This window comes from Neovison vison, chromosome 2 (assembly GCF_020171115.1).
Source record: "Neovison vison isolate M4711 chromosome 2, ASM_NN_V1, whole genome shotgun sequence".
Taxonomy (NCBI): Eukaryota; Metazoa; Chordata; class Mammalia; order Carnivora; family Mustelidae; genus Neogale; species Neogale vison.
The window spans coordinates 28,927,879-28,951,709 of NC_058092.1; the positions used below are offsets into that span (position 1 = coordinate 28,927,879).

The window sequence follows — 23,831 nt, forward strand, 5'->3', positions numbered from 1 at the left end:
AGGAACTAAGAGGGCTTGTGGAGGGGTCAGAAGTACCCCTGGACCACACCACCTAAAGCCTTGGGGTTGCAGGGACTTAATCTTTTAACAGCACTGGTGAAGGGTTTCAACTGTCAAACCTCAGAATACATCAGGGCCTTAGAAATGCCAACTGGGCATGAAGAGAAGAACACAGTTTCTAATCGCATATTTTTGTATAATTTAATAAACTTTTAAAATGTTACTGCTTATGTTTGAATTTTTTGTGTTTGTGTTTCTGTCCTTCTGAGTCATTGATCTTCTTTTTGTTCCTGTTCCTATTTTTCACGTTGTGTGTTTCATAGTAGCGTACACCAACTTTCTTGGACTGCTGCTGCCGTGCCGCCCGCCTCCGCTATAAACAATGGCAAGAAAGAAAAAACCCAAAATGACCAAAAAAAAAAAAACCACAACAAACCCAGTCCATCATAGAAAAGTCCCAGAAGAGCCCCTCTGTTTCTCTGTGCTCCCTTCCTATGCTGCTCCCCCAAGTACTAGAAGCAGTGCTAGCAACAGGGAAGGGCTCCCCTCACAGACCCAAGTGTGCTCCTGCACAGTAACTCGTGACCGTGCCATGTTCTAGACGGGCGTTTGGTCCAACCGTCCTCCATGCTGGAATCTTTTCTACCGCACCTCTGACAAGTGGTCCTCTAAGGGTGAATACTTCTAGTAACAAGCTCTTCATTCCATGGGGGGGCCACCCCAGCTCTGGTAAGCCCAGTAACAGAGCCGGGGGCAGGAATCTGTCTGCTGAAACAGCTCTGCTCACCACAGAAAACCAGCGGACCCTTCTAGAGGGGAGCCCACCTGTCTGAGGACAGTGATCGAGAACTCAAGGACCTTCATCCACTAGGCAAACTCTTAATCTTATTGAAATAATCGCAACTAGGTCACTTAGGACTGGGGTTCTGAAAATTCAACTCCAGATCAGCAGTTCTGGAATGCATATCTCTTAGGAAATGGATTGTTCCTCTTTACTTCCTGGGTGACATTTAAGACCAAAACCACTTACTTCCTTAGATGTAAGCATTCTGCGAGTCTTATTTGAACGGTCCTCTTCCCTCTGTGCCTTCCTTTTCTTTCCCTTTTTGGTAGGTGCTGGAAACATAACACACGAACATACAGAAAAGAATCAGGGATTTTCTATTCAAAACTCCGTGAATGCTAACATGAGAATGAGCCTGATTGTGCTGGAGGAAGAAGGCTAGTGTGCATGGAGTGTGGCGGGCACGGTGCAGGGGAAAAGCAGGATGAGGCCAGGAGGGCGCCAAGCCAGGGGGACCCTTGCAGGCCATACAAGGGTTTGCATTTATGCCACAGAAACACATTTTCACGTAGAAGCTGTGAGTCCAATGGAGTAAAGAACAGATACCTGACCCATCCCGCCTCCCACAAAAAAAATCTGGCTGTCTCACCCCTAGACTGTAAGGTTACTAATGGTCTCTTTTTACAGGAAGCCTCCTGAATTAATCCCAAGATATGTGCAGAATGAAAAGCGAATAACCCAAGTTATACAACAAACAGTATACAGAACAGGGTCACCTGCCCATAATGACAAGCACTGTGCGGGAAACAGCACAATCCCCCAAGTGTCGAGATGAAAGTCACACGTCCCACAGTTCTAAGGGTGCACACGGCACCCAAGCGGTTTGATGAATTTAACTTTACCTGTGGCTTCTGCGACCTCTTCAGCTGCTCTTTGTTCTTCAGATTTTGCAAAAACCTTTTCACTTAGTCCCTTGGATATTCTGCAACAGAAAAGCCAAGTAACACAGCTGCCCATCACTCCCCTCAGCTGACAAATCACCTGCCAACTCGGGGGCAGGGACCACCCCGAAGACTGTAGAAAGCCACCCTCCTTCCCGCGGTTGCCACCACAGCCCCACAGCCCACTGGCAGGAGGCGAAGCCCCACAGTTCCAGCAGCTCCCTGGGCCTTGGGCAGAGGCGGACCTAAGCCACTCATAATTCAGGGAGCTCCCTCTCATAAATGGACAAACCACTTCTTAAAAAAACGGCACTAACTCCTTTCTACCTCCCATAAAAATACTGCTCCAGTCCTCGTGGCAAGCATCTCAGAAAGGAATGAGCAAACTACAATTTGTGAGAAGACGAGGATACTACCTGACTGCGGAAAACTTCTTAGCTTTGGCTTTGTTTAAAAACTTCTGATATTTAGCAATCTTTTCATCCAGCGCTCTAATAACGGCCTTGGTGTCGTTTCCCACATGTTCTCCCTGGGACTCCGGGCCAGACTCCTCTTCCTCTTCTTCCGGTTGCTCCTGTTCCTCCTCCTCCTCCTCCTCCTCTCCGGAAAAGCTCTCAAGCTCTTCATCGATATCGGACATCTCCAAAGGGACCAGGTCATCCCCGGAAAACTGAGGCACGACATTGATTTTGCCGAAATTCTGCCGAACCCGTGCCAGAATCTGCTGCATTTCTGAGTCTGTGTCACAGCGACTGTTCTCGTTTTCCTTCTCAGTGACAGGCTCTGAGGCTTCCCCTACAGTTGCGGTGACTTCCTCTTCAGCGTCCTTCTGGCTTGTTTCTGTGGCAACTTCCAAAGATGAGGAGGACGGGAGCTATTCAGGCCAAAAAGAGGGACAGGCAAGGGAGAGAAATGGGATCAGCAAATAAAACCATTTCCGAACTGACAGCCTGCTCCTGAAGGAGGCAGTCCTCTTCTCGGCACTAAGGGAAAGAACTGAAAACCCGCCCACTGGAATCCCGTCGTTCATCTACCACAGGCCAAGCTCCATTACACCCAGAAGCCACAACTCAGCACCGAGGCCTTCAGCTGCGGTTCCAAAGGATGAGCCCACTGTGAGTATCGAACCACTCAGACCATCTGCCATGTCCCGCAGAGTGTCTGCCTCCCTCCACCCTCCCCGAGGAGGGGAAGGACTGGGGCTGTGGAGACAGGCACGCCCAAGGCAAGCACACACAAGTGCCCCGGACAGAAAGCAGACTGCTAAGCGGTGGGGTACAGGGGAAGCCCCCGGAGGAAAGGTGTGCTGACCAAGAGAAGGGAAGCTGGTGACGAGAGGCCATGAGGAGGCGAGTTGGGGGACAGGGAAACAAGCCGCCTCTCTGAGGTAACAGCAAAGGAGAAGTGTGTGGCAGGCTTTATCCTGGTGCCTCGCATTGATGGTATCATTTTATCCTTGCAACGGAGATTCATGAACCTTCAGGGATTTTCCGAAGGCAAGAGTGGTTGCACACCAAGTGCTCAGTAAGTCAGGAATCCAGAACATTCAGGAAATTGTATACAAAATTTGTAGGTACATTTTTATACCTGTTCCCGAAGCTAAGTTTTTAGCTTTTAGATTCTGAAAGAGTTCCAGCCACTACCAACAGAAAAAAAAGAAGAAAATCACAGACTGGGGGAAATAATGATCTAAAACTCCATGACCAGACATGGAGGAAGCGCTCAAGATAATCCTATGATGTGCACACAGGGTGACAAGAGACCTTGCCACACCTCCTTCCTACCACGACACCCTCCCCACCACGAGTCCCTTGTGCCTCAGGCCGCTGCGGTCCAGCCCCATGACTTCCTCTCCGCACGTGGATCTCAGCAGGCAGGCCCCGCCTTCGGCCAGTCCCTTTTCCCAACAAGACAGCTGCTCGGCTCCTGCCTCACACCATTAAGGTCTCTGCCAAAATGCCACTTCCTCAGAGGCCACCCTCGCCCACCCCACGTACAAGAACACTCCTCTGTCTCCCACGCCCCGACCCTGGTTTTGTCTTCCTCACAGTAAGCAGTGCTTCCTGACATTTTTCTATTTATGTTTACTGTCTGTCTGTTTATAGTATCAGAATGTATGTTTGATTTTGGCCTAAGAGCTCGAAACCCCTTAGTATCCCCTGAGTAAAAAAAGGGTGCCTCTCATTCTTCCTAACAAGCCCCTTTCCACCACCCAGGAGTTTATGCTGATGACATGCTCGCGGGGGGGGCTTCTCTTCAGAATGGGGGCTGGTCACCAAAAGGCCCAAGCACCTGATGAGAGGGCGAGAGACAGGAGTTCGATCACCGATGGCCAATATAATGGAACGTCCGTGGGAAGCCCTGAAGGGTAAGGTCTGGGGAGCTTCTGGGTCGAATGTACTGATGTGCCAGGAGTGCACTAGGCCCAGAAAGGGCACAGGAACTCTATGCCACCCACAACCCGACACCTGGCCCTAGGCATCTCTTCCATTCGGCTATTCCTGAGCTATATCCTCTATAACAAGGTGGCCATCATAAACCATTTCCTGAGTTCCAGGAGTCATTTTAGCAAATCATCAAACCTGAGAAGCTCTGAATTTGTAGCTGGCTGGGCAGAAGCGTGGGCAGCCTGAGAACCCCACCTGCAGCTGGCCTCTGAAGGGGGGGCCGTTTTGTGGGACTAAACCCTAAACCTGTAGGTCTGTGCTAACTCTTGGAGCAAGTGTCAGAACTGAACTGAATTACTGGATATTCAACTGGAGGCAGAGAGCTACAGAGCTGGTATGGGTATCAGAGTGCTCAGAGATACGGAAGGGCATGAGGCGGGGACACGTCTGCTTCTGCTGTAACATGGCCAGCGCCCAGCGGAGTACGGAGCACAGAGGACATCCTCTGCACGCTGGTGCTACCGGAACGACTCAACCAGCCAACGACTTAACAAACCAAGAAGATGGGAGAGGACTAGGTTTTGGCTTTTTTGGTTGTTTGGGAGGTTCAGCGGGGAGGGGGAGAAAAGTTAACATATATTTCAGGTACGTCGATTCTGAAATGCTGGAAAATACATTCAACCGCAAGTTTCTAGCTGATAATTGAGACTCTAGGAACAGAGTTCAGGTAAGAGGGAACCAGGATGACACGAAACCGAAAGCACCAGCACGGAAACGAAACTAAAGCCACCTCTTCCAAAGGCTTAGCAGAGCTCTGAAAAAGAGCCTAGAAATAGAAAAGCAAAGGGCCACAGCTAGAGCCTTGCAGCAGTCCACTGCCAGGGGCAAGGAAACGCAACAGAAGGGAAGCTTCTCAATCCAGCCCAGAAGCCCGAAATCTAAGGCTTCTTTCCCTGGCTACAAACTGTACCACTCTCCTTTCCCATCCGATCACGAGCTTCCTGAGGGCAAGGGCTATGTTATTTATTCCTACATTCCCTGTGCCAGGCACATGGCTGGGCCCAACAGATAAATGTAAAGCCAATCCTGGAAATGCCTCTGCTCCTTATGAATAAGGAAATACACAGGATCGGAAGAGCACTTACAGGCAGAGCCCTCTTTGTTCTAGGCCCTAAAAACTGGTATTCAGACTTGGTCTTCTATCACAAATCTACTTTCTAGTTTCCAAATGCCACCCCCACCCCAAGAAGGTCATAATGACAGCTCTATGGGATGGGAGACTATAGAGGGAAACGCCCCAAAGAAAACAGGTGCTTCATAAAGGAAGGCAATCAAAGGCACTACGCCTAGGTCGGTAACCACACTTTCCAGAAGGCTGGCCCACCCTGGTCTCTCACCTGGGAGGCCGCCGGGGGCTCTGCATTAGGTGGCTTGACAAAGAAAGGAATCCGGCCCCTCTGCCAGTCATTAAGAACCATCTTGCCCACAGTCTGCAAGTCCGGCTCTCCACCCTGAAATGACACAGGAAGACTGACGGTTAAATTCAAGAACAAGGGGCGCCTGGGTGGCTCAGTGGGTTAAAGCCTCTGTCTTCGGCTCCGGTCATGATCCCAGGGTCCTGGGATCGAGCCCCACATCAGGCTCTCAGCTCACCAGGGAGCCTGCTTCCCGCACTCTCTTTGCCTGCCTCTCTGCCTACTTGTGATCTCTGTCTGTCAAATAAATAAATAATCTTAAAAAAAAAAAAAAATTCAAGAACAAATCCATCTCCTAGCGTGAGATGCAGCCGCCCCAGTTATTCATCACCATCTGCTTGCCAAGTTCCGTACTGTTCACAACCAAAAACGTCCAGCAGAGCCTGGCTGGCTCAGTCGGTGGAGCATGAGACTCCTGGTCTCAGGCTTGTGAGCTTAAGTTCCACGCTGGGTGTAGATTACTTAAAAATAAAATCTCTAAAACAAAACGAAACAAACAAAACAAAAAAATAAAAGAAGGCCCATTTAAAAATAAAATCTTTAAAACAAAAAAAACCCAAAAAACAAAACAAAACAAAACCACAAAACAAAAGAAAGCCCATTACCCACCACACCACCCCCTGCCCCCCCCACCCTGCCCTGACCTCCCCACCCTGCCACGTGTCCTGGTTTGCATTTGCACAGACCCTTGCTCACCTTCAGTAACTTCCCAGTCCGGAACGCCAGCTTCTCAAGAAAGTCCTCAGCATTCTCCCAAGAATCAATCTTGTAGGTCTTGCTGATGTATTCTGGCTTCGCTCGTTCAAGTACAGCACTGATGTGATCTTCGGGAGTCTTTATTTTTTCAACTTGAACCTAGATATTAACAGGAAAATTCCAGCCTTATAGACTTTATATGGAAGCAGTGAAATTCACATTTGTAACAATATCTGAAAATAGATTTCAACACCGTTGTGCAAGCGGAGCCTGGCAGGGCCCGTCTCCGAGGTGGCCAGCCGCGGTCGGCTGGAAGGTCCCTGCACGCCGGCCACCACCACAGAGCCTAGGATTCGGCGCTGATCCCTGCTCACCACACACTGTGTGGTTCTGCAAGCAGTTTCAAGTTGGACCGTCTCATGCTACTCACTTGCAGAAACGGCGAAAAGCCTGCCAATGCCAGGACACAGAGAGAATTCGATAGTTTAAGGAGAGAGGGGAGGAATGTGCTCAGGATGTATGGCCAGCAGCCCTGGCTAAGGTTAAGTGAAGCCGTTTAAAGGTTTTGGTCATATTCAGAAACAAGTGAGGAAACACTTGAGTTCCAAAATGACTCAGCCCATAAACCCTCGAAGATGAATGATCACTAAACATAAACAGGCCCTGCTTCCCTCTGGATCCCGCGTGGAAACTACAAACTCTTTTGTGGGATGACATTGAGCAGATCTGCCCGCGGCTCCAGACTCCCCAAGCAGGCTACAGCGGAATGGAGAGGCCGCTCTGCTGAGTGTCGTGTTCCTGAAGTCTGTTCAGACGGGCGGACCCCGAACAGCCTCCCCCATGAGTGAAACGCAAAGGTATCCAAGGTCCCCCCGCCGCCCCAGACAGCTCCCCACAAAGAGCAAACAAAGAGCCTGTCGGGACCAAAAGTACTCACCACTCCTTTCAGCACAATGTCTGTCTCCGAGTCTTCGGAGGGGTAAACCACACCTGGACAGTCGATAAGGAATATCCGACGCATCAAGGTGATGTACTGCCAGACCTGAAGGCAGAAAGCCAGAGACCCCTGGATCAAACCCTCAGTCTGATCTCACAAAGCTACAAAGGCTCTCCTCTACTTGGGCCACTCATGAGGCACTTCCACAAAGTATCAATTACCCTTGCCACCCGCAAAGATCTAAAAGTAAGGCCGATCAATACTGAGTCAACCTTTCCCTAATTTTTCCAAGTACTCTTCGAAGATTAATACTGTCTGACTCCTCTTGCTTTCAGCCGAACTCATGCTGCTCCCCAAACACTCTGTGCTTTAGGGTCTGTCCCCAACTGCCAGAATCTACTGTAACACTGAGTTTTCTTTCATAACCCAGGCACCAATATTCTTGGCTTAGTTTTGTTTGCCAAAGAAAGGCTGGAGTAACAATTTAAAACAGACTTAAAGGAGCACCTGGGTGGCTCAGTGGGTTAAAGCCTCTGCCTTCAGCTCAATCATGATCTCAGGATCCTGGGATTGAGCCCTGCATCAGGCTCTCTGCTCCACGGGGAGCCTGCTTCCCCCTCTCTCTGCCTGCCTCTCTATTTGTGATCTCTGTCAAATTAATAAAATCTTTAAAAAATAAAAAATAAATAAAACAGACTTAAAATGAATGGCAAAGGCACACAGTGCCATACAAAGTACTCTCAGTCTTACCCAAATGGGTAGAAACAACTCTGGTAGACTCCAAACCATCACATAGAGACTAAACTCTCAATGGTGGCTTTCATTCAAGAGAAGTAGATATATATCTCCATGACCTAAACAACCACCCTCTATAAAAATAAAATATGGAGACATAAATAAGGCCCTCTTGAGCCAGACATACCTTTGTTTCACCTGCAATGGGGGCCACATTGCAAACTTTCTTGGAGCGCAATGTGTTTATCACAGAGCTCTTGCCAACATTTGGATAGCCAATGAACCCGACACTGATCTGCTTCTTGTCAGTGTGTAGCTGTTAAAGAGAATACATCCCACATACACATGGTCATGAACACCCCCTGGGAAAAATGGGTTGTATTACTTTGCTCATAAAACTTTGCTCATAAAAAAGAACACAGGGCAAAAGTGTCACTAGAACTTGATCTAAAGCCTAGACACACACCAACTATGTCCCCTGAGTGGGCTGCACATACACACACTTATGAATCAATCAGATGTGACTCATTTCCTCAATTGTCAATGTGCTATTGTTCTTCAATATTTTAAGGTTAAAAGTATGTAGGTCGAAAATCAAAGGGAGAAAGAACTTGTTAGTCATCAGTTTAACACCATCCACAGATAACACCAACTGGCAATCCCAAGACCCATCCCTCCTTTTCTCTGCACAATACATTTTGCATTTTCATTGCCAAAAACAAATGACAGAAGAAAAAAAGAGCAACCGCAGAAGTTAGACCATTCGATGAGAGTCTCAAGGAGACCAGAGCTCAACAAGCCTGCAACCGGCTGAGGGCTTCCGATTAAAGATGGCGGACTGAACGTCCACCCTGGCCTCACTCCCTCCGCAGACTCCACTCCGAGGACAGCAGTGAGAATGAATACACGGGAACCCATGGAGCCAGGCATATAAAACCAAAGAATGAACTGGAAATGAGACAATAAAAACAAACAGACACTGTTAGCAAAATACTAGCGGCTAGAAAGTAGTATCTGACTTGGCCCACTACAAAGATGAAAGCTAAGGTAGGAAAACTAAAAACCCAGCAAAAATATTGCCAAAGAATCACAAATGCCCTCAGGAACTGGCAAGACAGCTACTGCTCAGGGGCTCTGAAATCAAGACCAGTGAGAAGTCTGCGGAGCAGGGACACCACTCTACCTCTCCCTCCCCCAGCACAGGCACCCAGCTTCTCTGCACCACTGCCTTTCCAGATATGGATTTTTTTGGAAACCCTGCATGCATCTCTGAAAATATCTTTCATTTTTAGATGGGAACCTAAATGGGAACCTATGTTTAGGGATAACAGCAGCTAAAGGCAAGCATTCCCAGTGTGATCACCTGAAAATCTAAATATCGACGTCCTTCCTCCCGCTGAGTTCCCGAAACCCCGGCAGTCAAGCTTATACATCCCTGAGCTCGAGACTAGAACACTCCTTTACGGAGAAACTCTCAGATCCAGGAGTAAAGACCTACAGACACTGACACCGAGGGTGCCCTCCAACAAAATACTGGGTTTCTGCCTAGTTACCCTACAGTGAAGTCTATTATTCAATAGTCACCCCCCCACCCCCAAACAAATAAAACTTCCATTGGGTTTTTAGTGGCTCACCTTTATATACGAACAAAAAGTAAAAAACAACCAGAAATTTAAACTGTGACTAGTACAAAAGACAGAAAAAACACATAAAAACTGGAAGGAAATAGTGTCAAGCGGGAAGAAAGGAAAATTTCAAAATACAATATCATTACCCTTCTCAGAAACAGATGAAAGTTCATCTGTGACACAAGAATAGAGGCAGGCCAATGCTTGAAAGTGAGAGGCAAAATAAATGTTACTAAAGAAGAGCTAAATAATCAAGTCAGAGAAACTTCCCATGATAAAACATCACAAAGGCACCAAAGTAAAGCAAAGAAAATTCAAAAATTAAACCAGGAGATAAAACCAATCTCCTGAATAAGAACAGGTGATGGGGTAGAGGGTGGGCGATTTCTAAGAAATAATACAGGACAACATCAGACAAAGTTCCATCCAGTGCCTAACTCACTGACAGTGACTAACCTAAAACCACATCACTATGAAACTTTAAAAATGGAGTTTTTTTAGGAGATCCCAGCCACAACAGACTGGGCGTCAGAACAGACTCGGATTTCTCTAGGCCACGCTAGAAGCCACCAGAAGATAACGCAGTGGCGCTCTCGGCATTCCAGAGAGAACAGTGTGAAGACAGAATAAAGGTATTTTCAAAACACAAGGTCTCAAAAAAGGTACCCTTCTAAGCTCAGCTTCTTAAAAAGCTTTTAGAAAATATGTTCCATTAAAAGGAAAAAGTAAACCAGGTTAGAAGAAAAACCAAGAAAGAAGATCCCCTGTTGGATCCCTTGAGCCCAATGAACAAGGTATCCAACCCAGGAGAGAGCCACAGGAATGCTCAGGATGACGGTGAAGGATATCCCAGGAGGACAACTCTGCAGCCAGCCCGAGGGGCAGCAGTCCTGACTGGAAGGTAGGGTCCCCAACACTCTCAGAGCTCCCACTCTGCCAGCGAATGTGGTGACACGTTAGTGACAAAGGACAAGGAGCTAATTAACACCAGAGAGGACAGAAGGTTCTATTAGAAAGGACTTACAATCACAGCACCATGTGGGTGAGCTGTGACTGATGTTCTAGGTGAAAATAATGTACACACTGAAGGAAATGATCATCTAGCCAGATGACCTATAACAACAGAGCAAGAACAGAGGGAGGGGAGTACATGTGGGGAGAGGACAGCTGTAAGAAACTTAATACACATTTTCCACAGCACAGACTTAGCAAGTGTCCAAAATGGCAGGTGCTGGGGAGTGGGAGGGCGCAGGATAGGGGAGATCAGAAACAGAATCAAAAGCAGGTACTAAAAATATGGAAGAAAATAAGGGAGATAACTAACAGCCACGAGCTGAAGTGTCTGCTTCCAGGAACTGGGGAAGGGTGGGGCAGGGGATGTGCGTCCTTTGTCTGAAGCCAGTTAGAATGAATGAGACACGCCAACACCTAGCTGCAGGTACAGAATGTGAAGCTCCGAGAACATCTGCGAGGGTGACCTGGTCGCAGGGCTTCCCAGACATCAGACCAAGGATCAGCAGGGGGCCTGGAGGGGGGCGCTCAGAAACTGCACAGGCCTGAGGGCAAAGGAGGCACCGCAGGCCTTGCAAAGCAGGATGGGGAACACAGGGGTGTGGGGGAGGGGCTATTCTCAAGCAGAGGACAGACCATCTGGAAGGGAAGCAATGTTTGTAAAAGTCAGGGACTACGGCTGAGCTGGAAGACACTTTCCACAATCCCTTATAACCCCAAGGCTCTAGGAGTTTTTACATCTCTCAGACACATACTTATTATTACCAAGATGGTGGAACTGAGGTGTGTCGCCTAACACAACTGGCAAGAGAAAGTCTCCCACAGACCCACAGCTACACACTCCAGGAGAGGCAGGTCAGGTCCAGTACCTTTCCAAACTGCCGGAGAAGCTGAATAAAGGCTCCTTTGCCAAAGGGGTTGGTAAGACTTGCGTGGAAGGCAAGGGTCGGGTAATCCTGGGAGAGGACAGCCACCCAACGTTTCTAAAAGGCGAAGACAAGACACTTGTTTATTCATAAGCCAAGAACACTCAGAGTTAAATTACACGCTGTTTTTTACATACAGAGCTAAGGAAAACCTTAGCTATAATTCTTTAAAATATATTTTTTTAAAAGAATGGCAAGTAATGCTTTTTCTTTTGTCTCACAAACATGGAACAATTACAAAAACGCCTTCATTGAGACTGAACGCAACTAATGTAACAGAATGAGGAACAGGTCAGCAGCTGCAGCAGCTTCTCCTCCCAAAGGGGCCGTATCGCCCATCCTGTGGGTCCTGCAGCCGTCCCTTCGCCAACCATCAGTGGGTAAAACATGAACTCCGCCCGCGGTCGGTGAAGCACATTTTCGTTTTGCTTCCAGTGAGAAAGCTTCCACGACTACTAGGTCAAAAAGTCCAGTACTTTAAGGTCTCAGATCTCATTTGAAGTGAAACATCCTTATTGACAGAGAGCTTGGCCTCCGTCTGCAAGTCTGTTCCGGATAAGCAGCCGTACTTACTGTTGCCCAGGTTGGAACAAGGTCACATTTATTAAGAACAAAAATTAGGTGTTTCCAGGGTTTTTCCTTCTTCAAGTAAGTCTCAATGTGAGGGGAACGGGTACCCATCGGATCTCTAGCGTCAAGAACTTGAACTACAACATCTGAAGAATCTATCACCTGCAATTCAAAGAAGTGAAAAGGATTTGTTTTAGTACAGATGAGAAGTGGGAGATGAAGGACATTTAAAGGAACCTGGGAAAAATAAAACAGTGAGAACTTCAAAACAGGGGTAGGTTGTGGCCAATCTCAGTGCCCAGTAATTGGAACTTTTTCCATCCTGTGAGTAGGAGAAACTTGTCGAATTTCAAAGAGGAAAACTAACTTAGATGTAACCCATACTACTTCACAACTACTGTTCATTATTGAATGAAGTCACTTACTTCTTAAACTTCTAAAAGTTTCTACTGTCACAGGTTTTGTGTATTCTACAAAAATCTAGAACATTTAGTTTACCTTCAGGGTATACTTTCCTGTTAGGTTACTGTTGGATTATGAGATTGTGCTGGAAAGCTTTTAGTGACCAAGAATTATCTCGAGTACTCGGATATCAAACTTAGCCAGCTAAACCAGGACTCGGGACGCACGAAGGCTCCTCCACGAACCAGTGGGGTGAGCTGGGTAAGGTACTCAACCTTTCTAGACGGGTGTTCTCATCTATAAATGACAAGGCTAAGTAACTTAAAACCCCCCCACGCAGCTCTAACCATGTATGATAAATCCAAAGTCTATGGAACATAGCTTTTATTATCATTAAAAAAATAAGCAAAGCACAGTTATCCAGAACAATGGTAGCATGTGCTTAGCCACATCTGTCCTGGTTTTGGAGGGGAATATGGATGGAATGAACAGCAGAGTTTATGCTTTATTTGTGAGAGCTTCCATATATCAAGATCAGTTTTCTCATATAAGATAATGAAAGCCAAAGGAAGCTCGCAACAAGAAGGAACTGAAAGTCTTACCTTGTAAAGCTCACCCCATATTCTTTTGGACTGTCCCTTCTTATAGATCTCTTCTTGGGCTTCACTTCTAAATAAGAAAACACTACAGGTGAGCAAGTGAACCCTACAAAAAGGATGTTTAGGGAGGACATGACGATGCCCCGCAAGAAAAGGGCATCAAAACTACTTGGAGATGGGGCAAAAGCAAATTTCACTGAAAAAGCCAAATGCCCATCAGTGGAGGGATGGGTTAAAAATGTGCGGTATACACAACAGACTGTTACTTGGCAATGAAGAAGAACACAGTACTGATACAGGCCACAACCTGGATGGCCCCAGCAACATTCTGGTCATGAAAGAACAGAGACTGCGGGACTGCATGTAGGACCGAGTACCTCTCAGCAGAGCAGTCAAACTGCTAAGAGACAGACCGTAGAAGGGTGGCTGCCAAGCACTAGGAAGTTACTGTCTATGGGGTGAAGACTCTCGGTTCAGGACGACATGGAACAGTTCTGGAAGCAGACAAGGAGCTGTGACGGCTGCATACCCAGATGGATGTGCCCAGTGCCACTGCAGTGCAGGCTTCCAAGGGACTGAACTGGTATAGTCTTTATGCAGTTCACCACAGTGAAAGACTTAACTTAAGGGTGGCTCAGTTGGTTGGACGACTGCCTTCGGCTCGGGTCGTGATCCTGGAGTCCCGGGATCGAGTCCCACATCAGGTTCCCAGCTCCATGGGGAGTCTGCTTCGCTCTCTGACCTTCTCCTCGCTCATGCTCTCTCTCACTGTCTCTCTCTCTCAAATAAATAAATAAAATCTTAAAAACAAACAAAAAAAAAAAACAGGGACTCAAGGGGCACCTAGGTGGCTCAGTGGGCTAAAGCCTCTGCCTTCGGCTCAGGTCATGATCCCAGGGCCCTGGGATTGAGCCCCACATCGGGCTCTCTGCTCAGTGGGGAGCCTGCTTCCCCCTCTCTCTCTCTGCCTGCCTCTCTGCCTACTTGTGATCTCTGTCAAATAAATAAATAAAATCTTTAAAAAAAAAACAGCGACCCAAGAAACAGCAGGTGTTGGCGAGGACGTGGAGAAAGAAGGACCCTCATGGACCGCTGGTGGGAATGCAAACCAGGACAGAGGGTCCTCAAAAAGTTAAAAAGAGGAATGCTGTGAAATGTCTAAGACTGACGAATCATAGACCTGAGCCCCTGGTACAAATAATAAATTATATGCTAATAAAAATAATAATAAAAAAGTTAAAAATAGGAATACCACGTGATCCAGTAATTACACTCCTGGGTCTCACCCAAAGAACACAAAAGCACCAATTTTGGAAAGATATGGACAACTCTATGTTTACAGCAGCATTATTTACAGTAGCCAATTGCCAGGTGGGTGCCCAAGCAGCCATCAACGGATGAATGGATAAAGAAGTTGCGATATACACATACGACGGAACACCACAGAGCCACCAGAAGGAATGAAATCGCACCATTTGCAACAGCATGGCTGGAGCTAGAGTATAACGCCACGTGAGATCAGTCATTCAGAGAAAGATAAATACCACAGGATGTCACTCATGTGTGGATTTTCAGAAACAAAACAAATGAGCACAGGAAGAAAAGAGATGTTCTACAGTGGGACTGTCGATTAAGTACTGACATGGAAATCTTTTGTTAATAATTTAAAAAATTTTTTTTTCTAAATATTTATCTAAAATAAAAAGTAAGGGCGCCTGGGCGGCTCAGTCATTAAGCGTCTACCTTCAGCTCAGGTCACCATCCGAGGGTCCTGGGACTGAGTCCTGCAGTGGACTCCCTGCTCTGTGGGGAGTCTGCTTCTCCCTCTACCTGCCCCCCCCGGGCTCATGATCTCCATCTCTCTCTCACATTCTCGCCCTTTCTCTCTCAAAAAAAACAAAATTTTTAAAAAACTAAAATAAAAATATTTTAAAAATATAAAGGGCAAGTTAAACTACAGTCTTAAGGGGCCCCTGGATGCCTCAGGGCCTTTGCCTTAGGCTCAGGTCATAATCCCAGGGTCCTGGAATCGAGCCCTGCATCAGGCTCTCTGCTCTGCGGGAAGCCTGCTTCTTCCTCTCTCTCTGCCTGCCTTTGCTTACTTGTGATCTCTGTCAAATAAATAAATTTTTAAAAAATCTTAAAATACAGTCTTAAGATATTTATAAATGAACATAGAATGTAAAAAAGATCTAGAATAATATATGTAACAGTGACTGATTCTTGACCTTCTTTTGGGTATGTACCCCTATGAGAATATGACAAAGCTATTGATCCTTTTCCTCCCTCTCCCCAAAACAAATATAAGACCGACAAAACACTGGCACCTTTATGCATGTACATACATTTTCCATGTTCTCTTCAAAGGGTCAAAGGAAACTCAAAGGCCATTCGTGAATCCCCATGGTCTAGAGTCTCTGTTTAAGGAAGCCCTGACATTCACAATTTTAACAAGTTAATAATACGGTTGCTGAGATTATGAGCTCTTAACTTCTCTGTGCTGCATTTCTAATTAAACCCTATATTCTAAATTGTCTATCCTAGACTTCACTGCTGTTATAATGAAGAAAAAAAGTTTATTTTTATTTTGGAAATGAAAAAAGAGACCTAGAAAAAACCAGCCACCTCAAATTATTTTCTGTCTGGCCCCAGCTTCACAAACTTTTCTAGTCAAAGGGAAGAACACTCTCCTTCTAGGAATTAAAGAACCAGGGCACCTGGGTGGCTCAGTCAAGTGTCTGCCTTTGGCTTAGATCATGATGCCAGGGTCCTGGGATCAACCCCTGTGTTGGGCTCCCTGCTCAGCAGGGAGGCCGGCTTCCTCTTCTCCCTCTGCCAGTCCCACTGCTTTGTATGCTCTGTCAAATAAATAAAATCTTAAAGAAAGAAAAAAAAAAAGGAGTTAAAGCACTGAGCTTTAACTTGGTATTTATGTAGGTACAATAAAGGTAAAGACAATGTTCTGTTGCAGAAGAGAAAATGAGAGCGGTATGAACGTTCAAACTGTACCTGACACCAGTGTCTTCAGTGACCAAGTCACGATCCTTGCCCTGATCATAGCTCTCAGTGGACATTGTTGCATTTTCTAGAAGAGACTGCATATCACTAGCAAGTAAGTTTGGTCGCTTCCTCTGTGACTTCGGGCCAAATGTAGTTTCAAAGCTTTCAGTATCAAGAATGTGCACCTTTGAGTTCTAAAGAGAAAAGAGAATTATTCATAAAGCTAAGGAAGGCACTGAGCAAAAGCAAAAGTTAAAAACCAACCCGGGAAAGGTTTTCTTCTTTTATTTTTCCAAAGCTCAACCCATACCAAAAACTACAACATGGATGTAGCCTAGTTTCAAATCAGCCTGAAATCGCAAAAGCACTTGTTCCTCCATTCTGAAGTTCTGGAAGACTCCTTGGAGAAATACAAAGTAATATAAATAGTCAAAGCAAGTATGAACAGTTGTGTAAGACTTGCCAAAAACTCTGCTTTATTTCATTTATCATAAACTGCAGTCAAATGTAATTAAGGCTACAATGATGAACATTAACTTATCTTTTCTGACTTTTTTTTTGAGCTTTCAGACAAGTGCATAAAATTCGCCAAATTCACAGATTTTGTCAAGGACAATCATACTCAAATTTGTGTGTTTTTTTAAACCAACTGTAAATGCCAACTTTTTCTTGGAAGTTAATTTCTTTCATGGCTAAAAGGAATTGCTTGTTTTGTAAGATGCATTTTAGTTTCAGATAACATTTTCCCTAATTTAGGTAACGTTTTTATTAAATGCACATGGAAAGTCTTCAGATGAAAAACATCTAGCAAGAATCCAAAATAATAGTTCAGATGTGATAAAAGGAACCTGATACTAACTAGAACTTGCTGTGCCTGTAAAGGAGTTACGGGCATAGGAATTTTTGAAGCAGGATAAAAGTCAAAGTTTGAGTTAGGATCTATCACGTAACAGAATGTTAACAGCCGGCAGAGAATATCCTCAAAAAAAAAAAAAAAAAAAAAAAGGCCTCTGCCCCTCAGTACAAAGCTCCTCTGTAAGCACCAGTTACTAAATGTGGATGACGAAGCCTCCCCTGTGGCTTCTGACCTTGATCCTACCCCCTCCAATTCCCAGACCCTTAAGCTATGGTCACTTTTTTTTTTTTTAATTTTTAAAAAAGATCTTATTTATTTATTTGTCAGAGAGAGAGAAAGAGCGAGTGAGCACAGCAGGGAGAGAAGCAGGAAGAGGGAGAGGCAGGCTCTCTGCTGAGCTGGGAGCCCAATGTGGAACTCGATCCCAGGAACTTGGGATCATGACCTGAGCCGAAGGCAGACGCTTAACCACTGAGCCACCCAGGCATCCCGCTACAGTCACCTTTTCAGATTCTCTGACCCATCTCTTAGTTCAGTTTTACCCGCTACCCTCCCACAAGGGAACATCCCCAAACAGAAGGCTGGGTTTCACACTGGAACTAGATATTAACATCGCCGTGAAAACTGTGATCACAGTTATCCTTGGAAATCTCACAAGTCACCTACAGAGCACACAGAGCACAGCAGACACAAAGATATGTGCGTGGAAAGTTGTACATTGACAAGCGCCACGCAGTTAGAGGCAGTAGGGCAATAAAGGACGCAAATCAAATCAGTTACAGTAGTTTTGCTGTATTGCTACAGAATCAGTGACTGTAATGTGCACGGGGCTAAAAGTTAAAGCGTATCTGATTAGACTGCCATGTGCGGCCATCTGAGAATTAAGTTTTATAACCAGTAGTAGATACCGCACTAAAATAAATAGGGAAGGTTTTTCAAGGCCAAAGCACAAAGCTCCTCCCTTACCCTGAGCACCTAGCTGCACCAAAACCCCAGCTGAGCGCTGCAGCTGTGGGCCCCACGGACTCCGGACCAGCGGCTGACGTCTGAATTTTAGAAGCACTGAACAACTGGGATGGGCAACAAAGCAATAAATCCATAATAAAAAACCTCTCAGTTCTTCTCATAAACAGGATTCAATAGTTTGTTAAAAGATGGCTTTAGGGAGAACAGACAAAAGAGAACAAGGGAAATGAGCAACTTGTCTGTGGTTCATGAATTACACTCATGTGTTTCCCTGAAAGAAAACAGTCATTCCACTAATAGGCGCCATTCTTCTCGTCTGTCATAAAACAAAGCATAATTGACAAAACCTGAGGCAATAACCAGGCCTTGGTTTTTATTTTGTTCTGCGAGTAAACAATTTTCTTTGAACTGTTTAATCCATGTATGCATGTCAATGTTTCCTTCCCCTCCTTACATTGGAACCGAGGCTTATACACTGGCTACATTTCTGGGAACTATTATTCAATACGAGTAGAAACGTGCAAACATTAGGCCATTTCTTTGGTTCTGTGTGAAACTCATTCCACTTCAAGCTGGATTCAGTCCTTACTGTCCTTCAACTCCAGCGATCATTAAGAACCAATCTGACCAGCACCCTTTCCTTCGCTGGAAAGACTTCCAAGGGTCTCACAGAAGCTGAAAGTACACAGCACCAAAGGCCTCCCTCCTACAACTCAATCCCCACCCTACATGTCCCTGAAGTCTGCTGGAGTCACCACTTAAACTAGTTTGCCTAACCAAAAACAACCATACAACTAGTATTAATAAAAGCCACAGCCTATTTAGCTATCGGGCGGTGTGCTATGTGCACATTATATGCCAAATGCCTCATCTGCATCGGATCACCCAAGGAGGCGGGTTTTCTTGACTCTACAGCCACGGAAGTGAAGGCTCATGGAGAAACCGATGAAGGCTCTAGGTCAGGGGAGAGCAAAGACTAAGTCAGGCCTGACTCCCAAGGCCCTGATCCACAAGGTACCACACCTTCCTGACACGATGCGGTTCCTACTAAGGCGAGACCCCGACAGAGGGAAAGCTTATCAGGACTGCATCAAAGCCACTCTTCTCTATGGAAGAACGAAAGACAAAGATGGTACAAAGGGACTGGCATCAACTGTGCCTAAGAAATTCCATTGCCAGGGATATCCTCCAACTTACATGAGGCTGGATCCGATCATGGAGAAGAGACATGGGCAACTTGCTTTGCTTCATGACAACTTTGTATGGGTCCTTCAGAACTGTGCCCATTTCCTCTTGAAATTTTTGTAATGATGACTGTTTAATCACACGTGTGTTTCCTGTTTTACAGAAGAATGTTGCCTTTTAATGAAGAACTCCTTTTTGCTTCTGTATCCTTCTTCCCAATGGCATAGGGAAAAGCAAAACTCCGAATGACCCTGGCTTCACCCAAACACCTGCTACGCACATCCCATGTATCCGTTTTCAAACTTAAAAGAGGGGGGAAAAAAATAAAAACAAAAAAACTGCCTCTCCTGCACTCATAGACTATGAACTAATCCACCAACCCGGACACACAAAGGGTTTCAAGAGTTTTCCAAGCCCAATTTCCTGACTGGATGAAACCGAAAAATCAACGTCACTGAATGGAACAGAGATTTGACAAATGTCCGACACTTCCTGCTACATCTGGCAAAGAAATCCGGAGCCAACCAGAGCTGATCTATCAGTCTACAGAGAGAATCCTGAAGCCCAGAACCCAGGTCGCACTGCTGCTATTTACAGTTATAAGGATTTGAAAGGACTATTAAATTAGCCAATAAATCCATGCAAAGGAAACCAAATAAAGGTACGTAACACTAGCTGGAGAACAATTTGTAAGTGAGGGGGCCCGAAACACATAGGCAACGGAACAGCATGCTGGAGCACAAACGCAGAACCCAAGGTGGTGAGGGCTAAGATGCGTGCACCGATGACACAGGGCTCACGGCCCGCTGTGCACGGCCCTGAGTACCACACACCGGCTCGCCCACGTAATCCCCACAGCAGTGTTCCAAGATACAGACTGTTTTTATCCTCATTTTACAGATAGGAAACCAGTGAACAGAGAGATATAGTAACTTGCCCCCAGTCACAGAAATGGCAGAACTAGGATTCACATTCAGACAGCCTGAACCTAGACCTAGTCACCATATACAGCCACCATGCTAAACATCTCTCTAAAAAGTTTTCTTTGACACTTTCCTGAGTGGCAGCTTCCTAGAGGGTATCCTGTCAACAGATGTAAGACACACTGAAAGGCAGCTGCCATCTGCCACCAACCATGGAGGTCAAGCACTGGGCCAATGATGGAGTCTGACCATCTGACTGGTCCCTGACCATCTGACTGTACAAGGACCAAGGGAAAGCCCAGACTGAGGTGTGGGTGGGGTTTCCCAGAAAGAAGCCCTGATCCCATTCTGTTTTTCTTGGGAAAGACCAAAAAGAGATCCTTCCACTGTCAGTCCAAATCCCCATTAAGAAACATTTCAAAGGAATGGCCAGCGAATGCACTTACACTTCGAGTTAAAGCTACCAACCTGTCTGCAAGGCCACTCTCAAACGACCACGCTCTCCAGGCCACCAGAAAGGCAGAGATGAGAGTTCTCTGGTCTGGGAAGGCTGGTCACTAACATGTAAAGGATGGGCTCATCTGTTTTAGAGGGTTCACTTACAATGAACAATGATGAGCGCTCTACAAAAAGAACCTGTTTATGGGATCCAGCACTACTACTACTTTTCTCAGCACTCTTCCCACCATGGGCACTTCTCAGCCCCTTCTCATATAATCCTTGACAGTTCGACTCACCCCCAAACTTCTGCCCTTTAGACACCTTTTAAGCCTACCTTTTTCCATACAGCACATGTTCAATAGAGCACAAGTGACAGAGGCCGATACTCACCAAACCACTTAATATTTGGTTCCACTCTCGCCACTGTGCCAGAAGCCACCGTGGACTGGTACTGCAGAGGCTTAATCACTTTGCCACGACTGTTCCTAAATTGAGGAAGTAACAGATTCTGGTTGATGACAGAAGAAAGGCAAGAGCAAAGTTTCCAGAACACCCTTTCCATCAAAAGGAACTTTTTTCTTTTTTTGGTTTTAAATGATCATGAAACACAGATTTCAGTAAACAAAAAGTACTTCTACATTTGAAACAGATTGTTCAAAAGTCATTTAACCTCTTGCAACAGAGCACGAAATCATTTCTGCTGGATGAATAACAAATAATGCTGATGTTTAAAAATCTGTTTATTGTTTATTTGTCTTAAAAAAAAAAACCACATACTTGAGTTTTTTGGGTAATTATTTGAAGACTGGTTTAAATGAATTTTAAGTAGAGGGTGATTTATGCTGGAACTCAAAATTCTAAAACAAACAGAAGAGTAGGTGACTAAGGCAGATTAAGTTCATTGACGTTTGTGTTTTAGACACATCTTTCAGAACGGATGAAGAATCTAATTACCAAACAAATTAAGACCAGCTAGCAAAATGCCAGGCTCAGCAAGTCCTCATGGTAGAGGCTGCCTCAGCAGAACTTACAGTTGTGATGAGTTTCCAAGTGCCACAATGTTGTGATCTAAAGTTTCGCATTAAAAAAACAAGTTTTCTGGCTGCTCTCACTAACTACAGTCCTATATGCTTTTTTAAAGAAAACCAGATTTCTACTTGAAGGATATTTAACTTGAGATTTAATGCGCTATCCGTGGAAGCTGAGACCGTTGAGGAATGAAACCTCCTTTGGTCGTACAGTGTTGTGACACAATCACTATTTCACCACCCGCTACCCACGTCTTGAACTGAAAATTCGCCATTTATCTTAACAGCACCCCCATAAGACAATATTTGAAAATATGCTATTCCTATCTGAGGGAAGAGGGGGTGGGGATTAGGTCTGAGCTAGGAATCCAGGGCACGAAGGAAAGGACAGGATGGCACTGTGGAATACTCACCTGCGCTCCTTTTGCCGGTACATATTCAGGCGCCGGATTGTGGCCCGGTCCCTCATGTTTTGGCCTCCTGCTCCCTGCACTCGATCTAGGAAAGACAGAAGTAGACCGCAAACTATTTGATCACCAAGTTTAAGTATGGTCGCTGCCTCAAACACACCAACTAATTCATTCAAAGTAGGCACGCTGCCACTTTGCTGCAAAATGTCTACTCTCTCCCTATATCATTCCAACAGAATTCTTATCACTGGACGCCACCTGGTCTGACAAAGCTGACCTAATCTTTGATCCTCAGTATGACTGTGTTTGGTAAGAGTTAATCATTTTGAGTATTAACTGTGGCACTGTGGGACCCACATTTACAGCCATCACCTCACGTAAGCCATGGAATAATCCTATAGAGAGAGATACATTATCCTCATTCTGCAGGCTAAGAAACTGAGGCACAGGCGCCAGGCACCCGGCCCACGATCACACAGCTACTTAATGGCAGAGCGAGAATTTGAACAAAAACATTCGATCGCCATCTATGCTCTAACTGTGGGTCTCAGCTGAGCCGGCTACATGCAGGGCACCACCGAGACCACGATTTTGATACTTAAGTGTTCCTTATGTACCAGTTTCTTAATTTCCTTATGTTTTAGTTTAATCAACAGCTAAGTAGGGACTTTTGCCTTACATCTTTGGAGAGAAAGAGAAGGACAAATAGGCATGCTGATACTAGCCCAGCTTTTCCTTTTGGGGCTATCTTCAAGTCACCTGTCTACCCCTGAAGTGATACAGTAGAAAACAGGCTTAAATCCCAGCACTGGTGCTTCTACTGCTCACCAAGTGTGCCAACTGTGATGAGCCACTTCCCAATTTTGGCCCCACCTCTTCACCTATATTGTAACTTATCAGGGCCCCTTTGGGTCTAACAGTCTAAGATTCCAGTCTACACCAACTGAATAATTTATCAGCAATCCAGAGAAAACATTCCATGGGATTTGTTCAAGTCCTCAAAAACTTTAAACCATATTTTAAAACAAAGTTCTGGTAACTAAACCCAATAGAAAGGACTCCCCCAAAGACTATCTTGTTCATCCTGCAGGTGGAAACTCAGCAAAACTCATAAACATCTCTAAAAACATCTTTATTGAAATGTTCATTAGTTATCTATCTGTAGGGTTTTCTGTGCCCTTTACCAGGTGGGATGACTCCCAAGAGCCGAACGTAGGATCCCTTTCTCATTTAAATGGTCCAAGCAAGAGTGGCAGGCAAGTGTGGTCAAGTGTAAAACGCCAGCTGGGTCGACCTACTTGTAATCTGATTTTACCTAATTTACTGCTAACAATTCCCTGAGCTGGAAAACTGTAATCATACAAGACTGAAATACGCTGGGGGAGGGGAAGAGGAACAGGAGAGGAGGTCAAGATCACTGTCCCTTCCAACGCAGAGCTTCCCAGTCTCCGCACCTCACAACGGGAGACGCCCCAAGGATGCCAGGCCTAAGTGTTCACTTTTCCCGACGTTAGACAGGATGCCTGGCACCTGACCCTGAGAAGCGTTCAAGACGACAGCACTCCTCAGTGCCTCCGAATGAAAAAACCACCTTCTCCTTTCTCGTCCCCAGTAGCCGCTCGGCTCGAGGCCACTCCAAGCAACGCCGCCCGGGTGTCCCTCCTTCCCCCTCGACCTCCTCCTCACCAAGCTTCCCCCAAGCTCCACCCTCCGCGAGCCCCGCCGCCTGTACCAGGGTTTGTGCTGGCCTTGGAGGGGTTGATGGTGCTCCGTCCTTTGTACTTGGGCTTCACCATCTTGCCGACGGGACCGGAACCGGAGCGCTAGGCCAGGTCTTGGACGAGTACACGAGCTCCTAACTTCCCAGGCCCTGCAGTAAACGACCCTCAGGAACCACGCTTGACCACGTGGGCGCGGGCGACGTCACTTCC

General features: G+C 45.9%; 1 protein-coding gene across 2 annotated transcripts; it reads right to left on the reverse strand.

The window, feature by feature from the left end:
* Window positions 1-187: 187 nt before the first annotated feature.
* Window positions 188-23,817, reverse strand: GNL2 (G protein nucleolar 2). Of its 2 annotated transcripts, XM_044237829.1 has the most exons (16): window positions 23,633-23,817; window positions 21,904-21,988; window positions 20,853-20,947; window positions 19,111-19,250; window positions 16,101-16,285; window positions 13,095-13,161; window positions 12,094-12,252; window positions 11,464-11,577; window positions 8,143-8,271; window positions 7,221-7,325; window positions 6,284-6,442; window positions 5,510-5,623; window positions 2,142-2,599; window positions 1,687-1,766; window positions 1,031-1,116; window positions 188-373 (listed from the first exon to the last, which is right to left on the reverse strand). In XM_044237829.1, exons 1-16 carry the CDS (start codon window positions 23,694-23,696, stop codon window positions 221-223), a joined length of 2,193 nt encoding a protein of 730 aa, XP_044093764.1. In that variant the 5' UTR covers window positions 23,697-23,817; the 3' UTR covers window positions 188-220. The 2 variants fall into 2 exon arrangements, with proteins under 2 accessions (XP_044093764.1, XP_044093765.1); XM_044237830.1 differs by lacking the exons at window positions 19,111-19,250; window positions 21,904-21,988; window positions 23,633-23,817 and having other exon boundaries at window positions 20,853-20,927.
* Between the last annotated feature and the right edge of the window lie 14 nt (window positions 23,818-23,831).

Coding starts and splice junctions, on each gene's coding strand:
- GNL2 (XM_044237829.1), bottom strand. CDS start 23,696: ATGGTGAAGCCCAAGTACAAAGGACGGAGCACCATCAACCCCTCCAAG. Junction 19,251..20,852: donor ACCAAATATTAAGTGGTTTG/GTGAGTATCGGC, acceptor TCTGTAAAACAG/GAAACACACGTGTGATTAAA. Junction 1,767..2,141: donor AAGAAGTTTTCCGCAGTCAG/GTAGTATCCTCG, acceptor TTTCTGTTGCAG/AATATCCAAGGGACTAAGTG.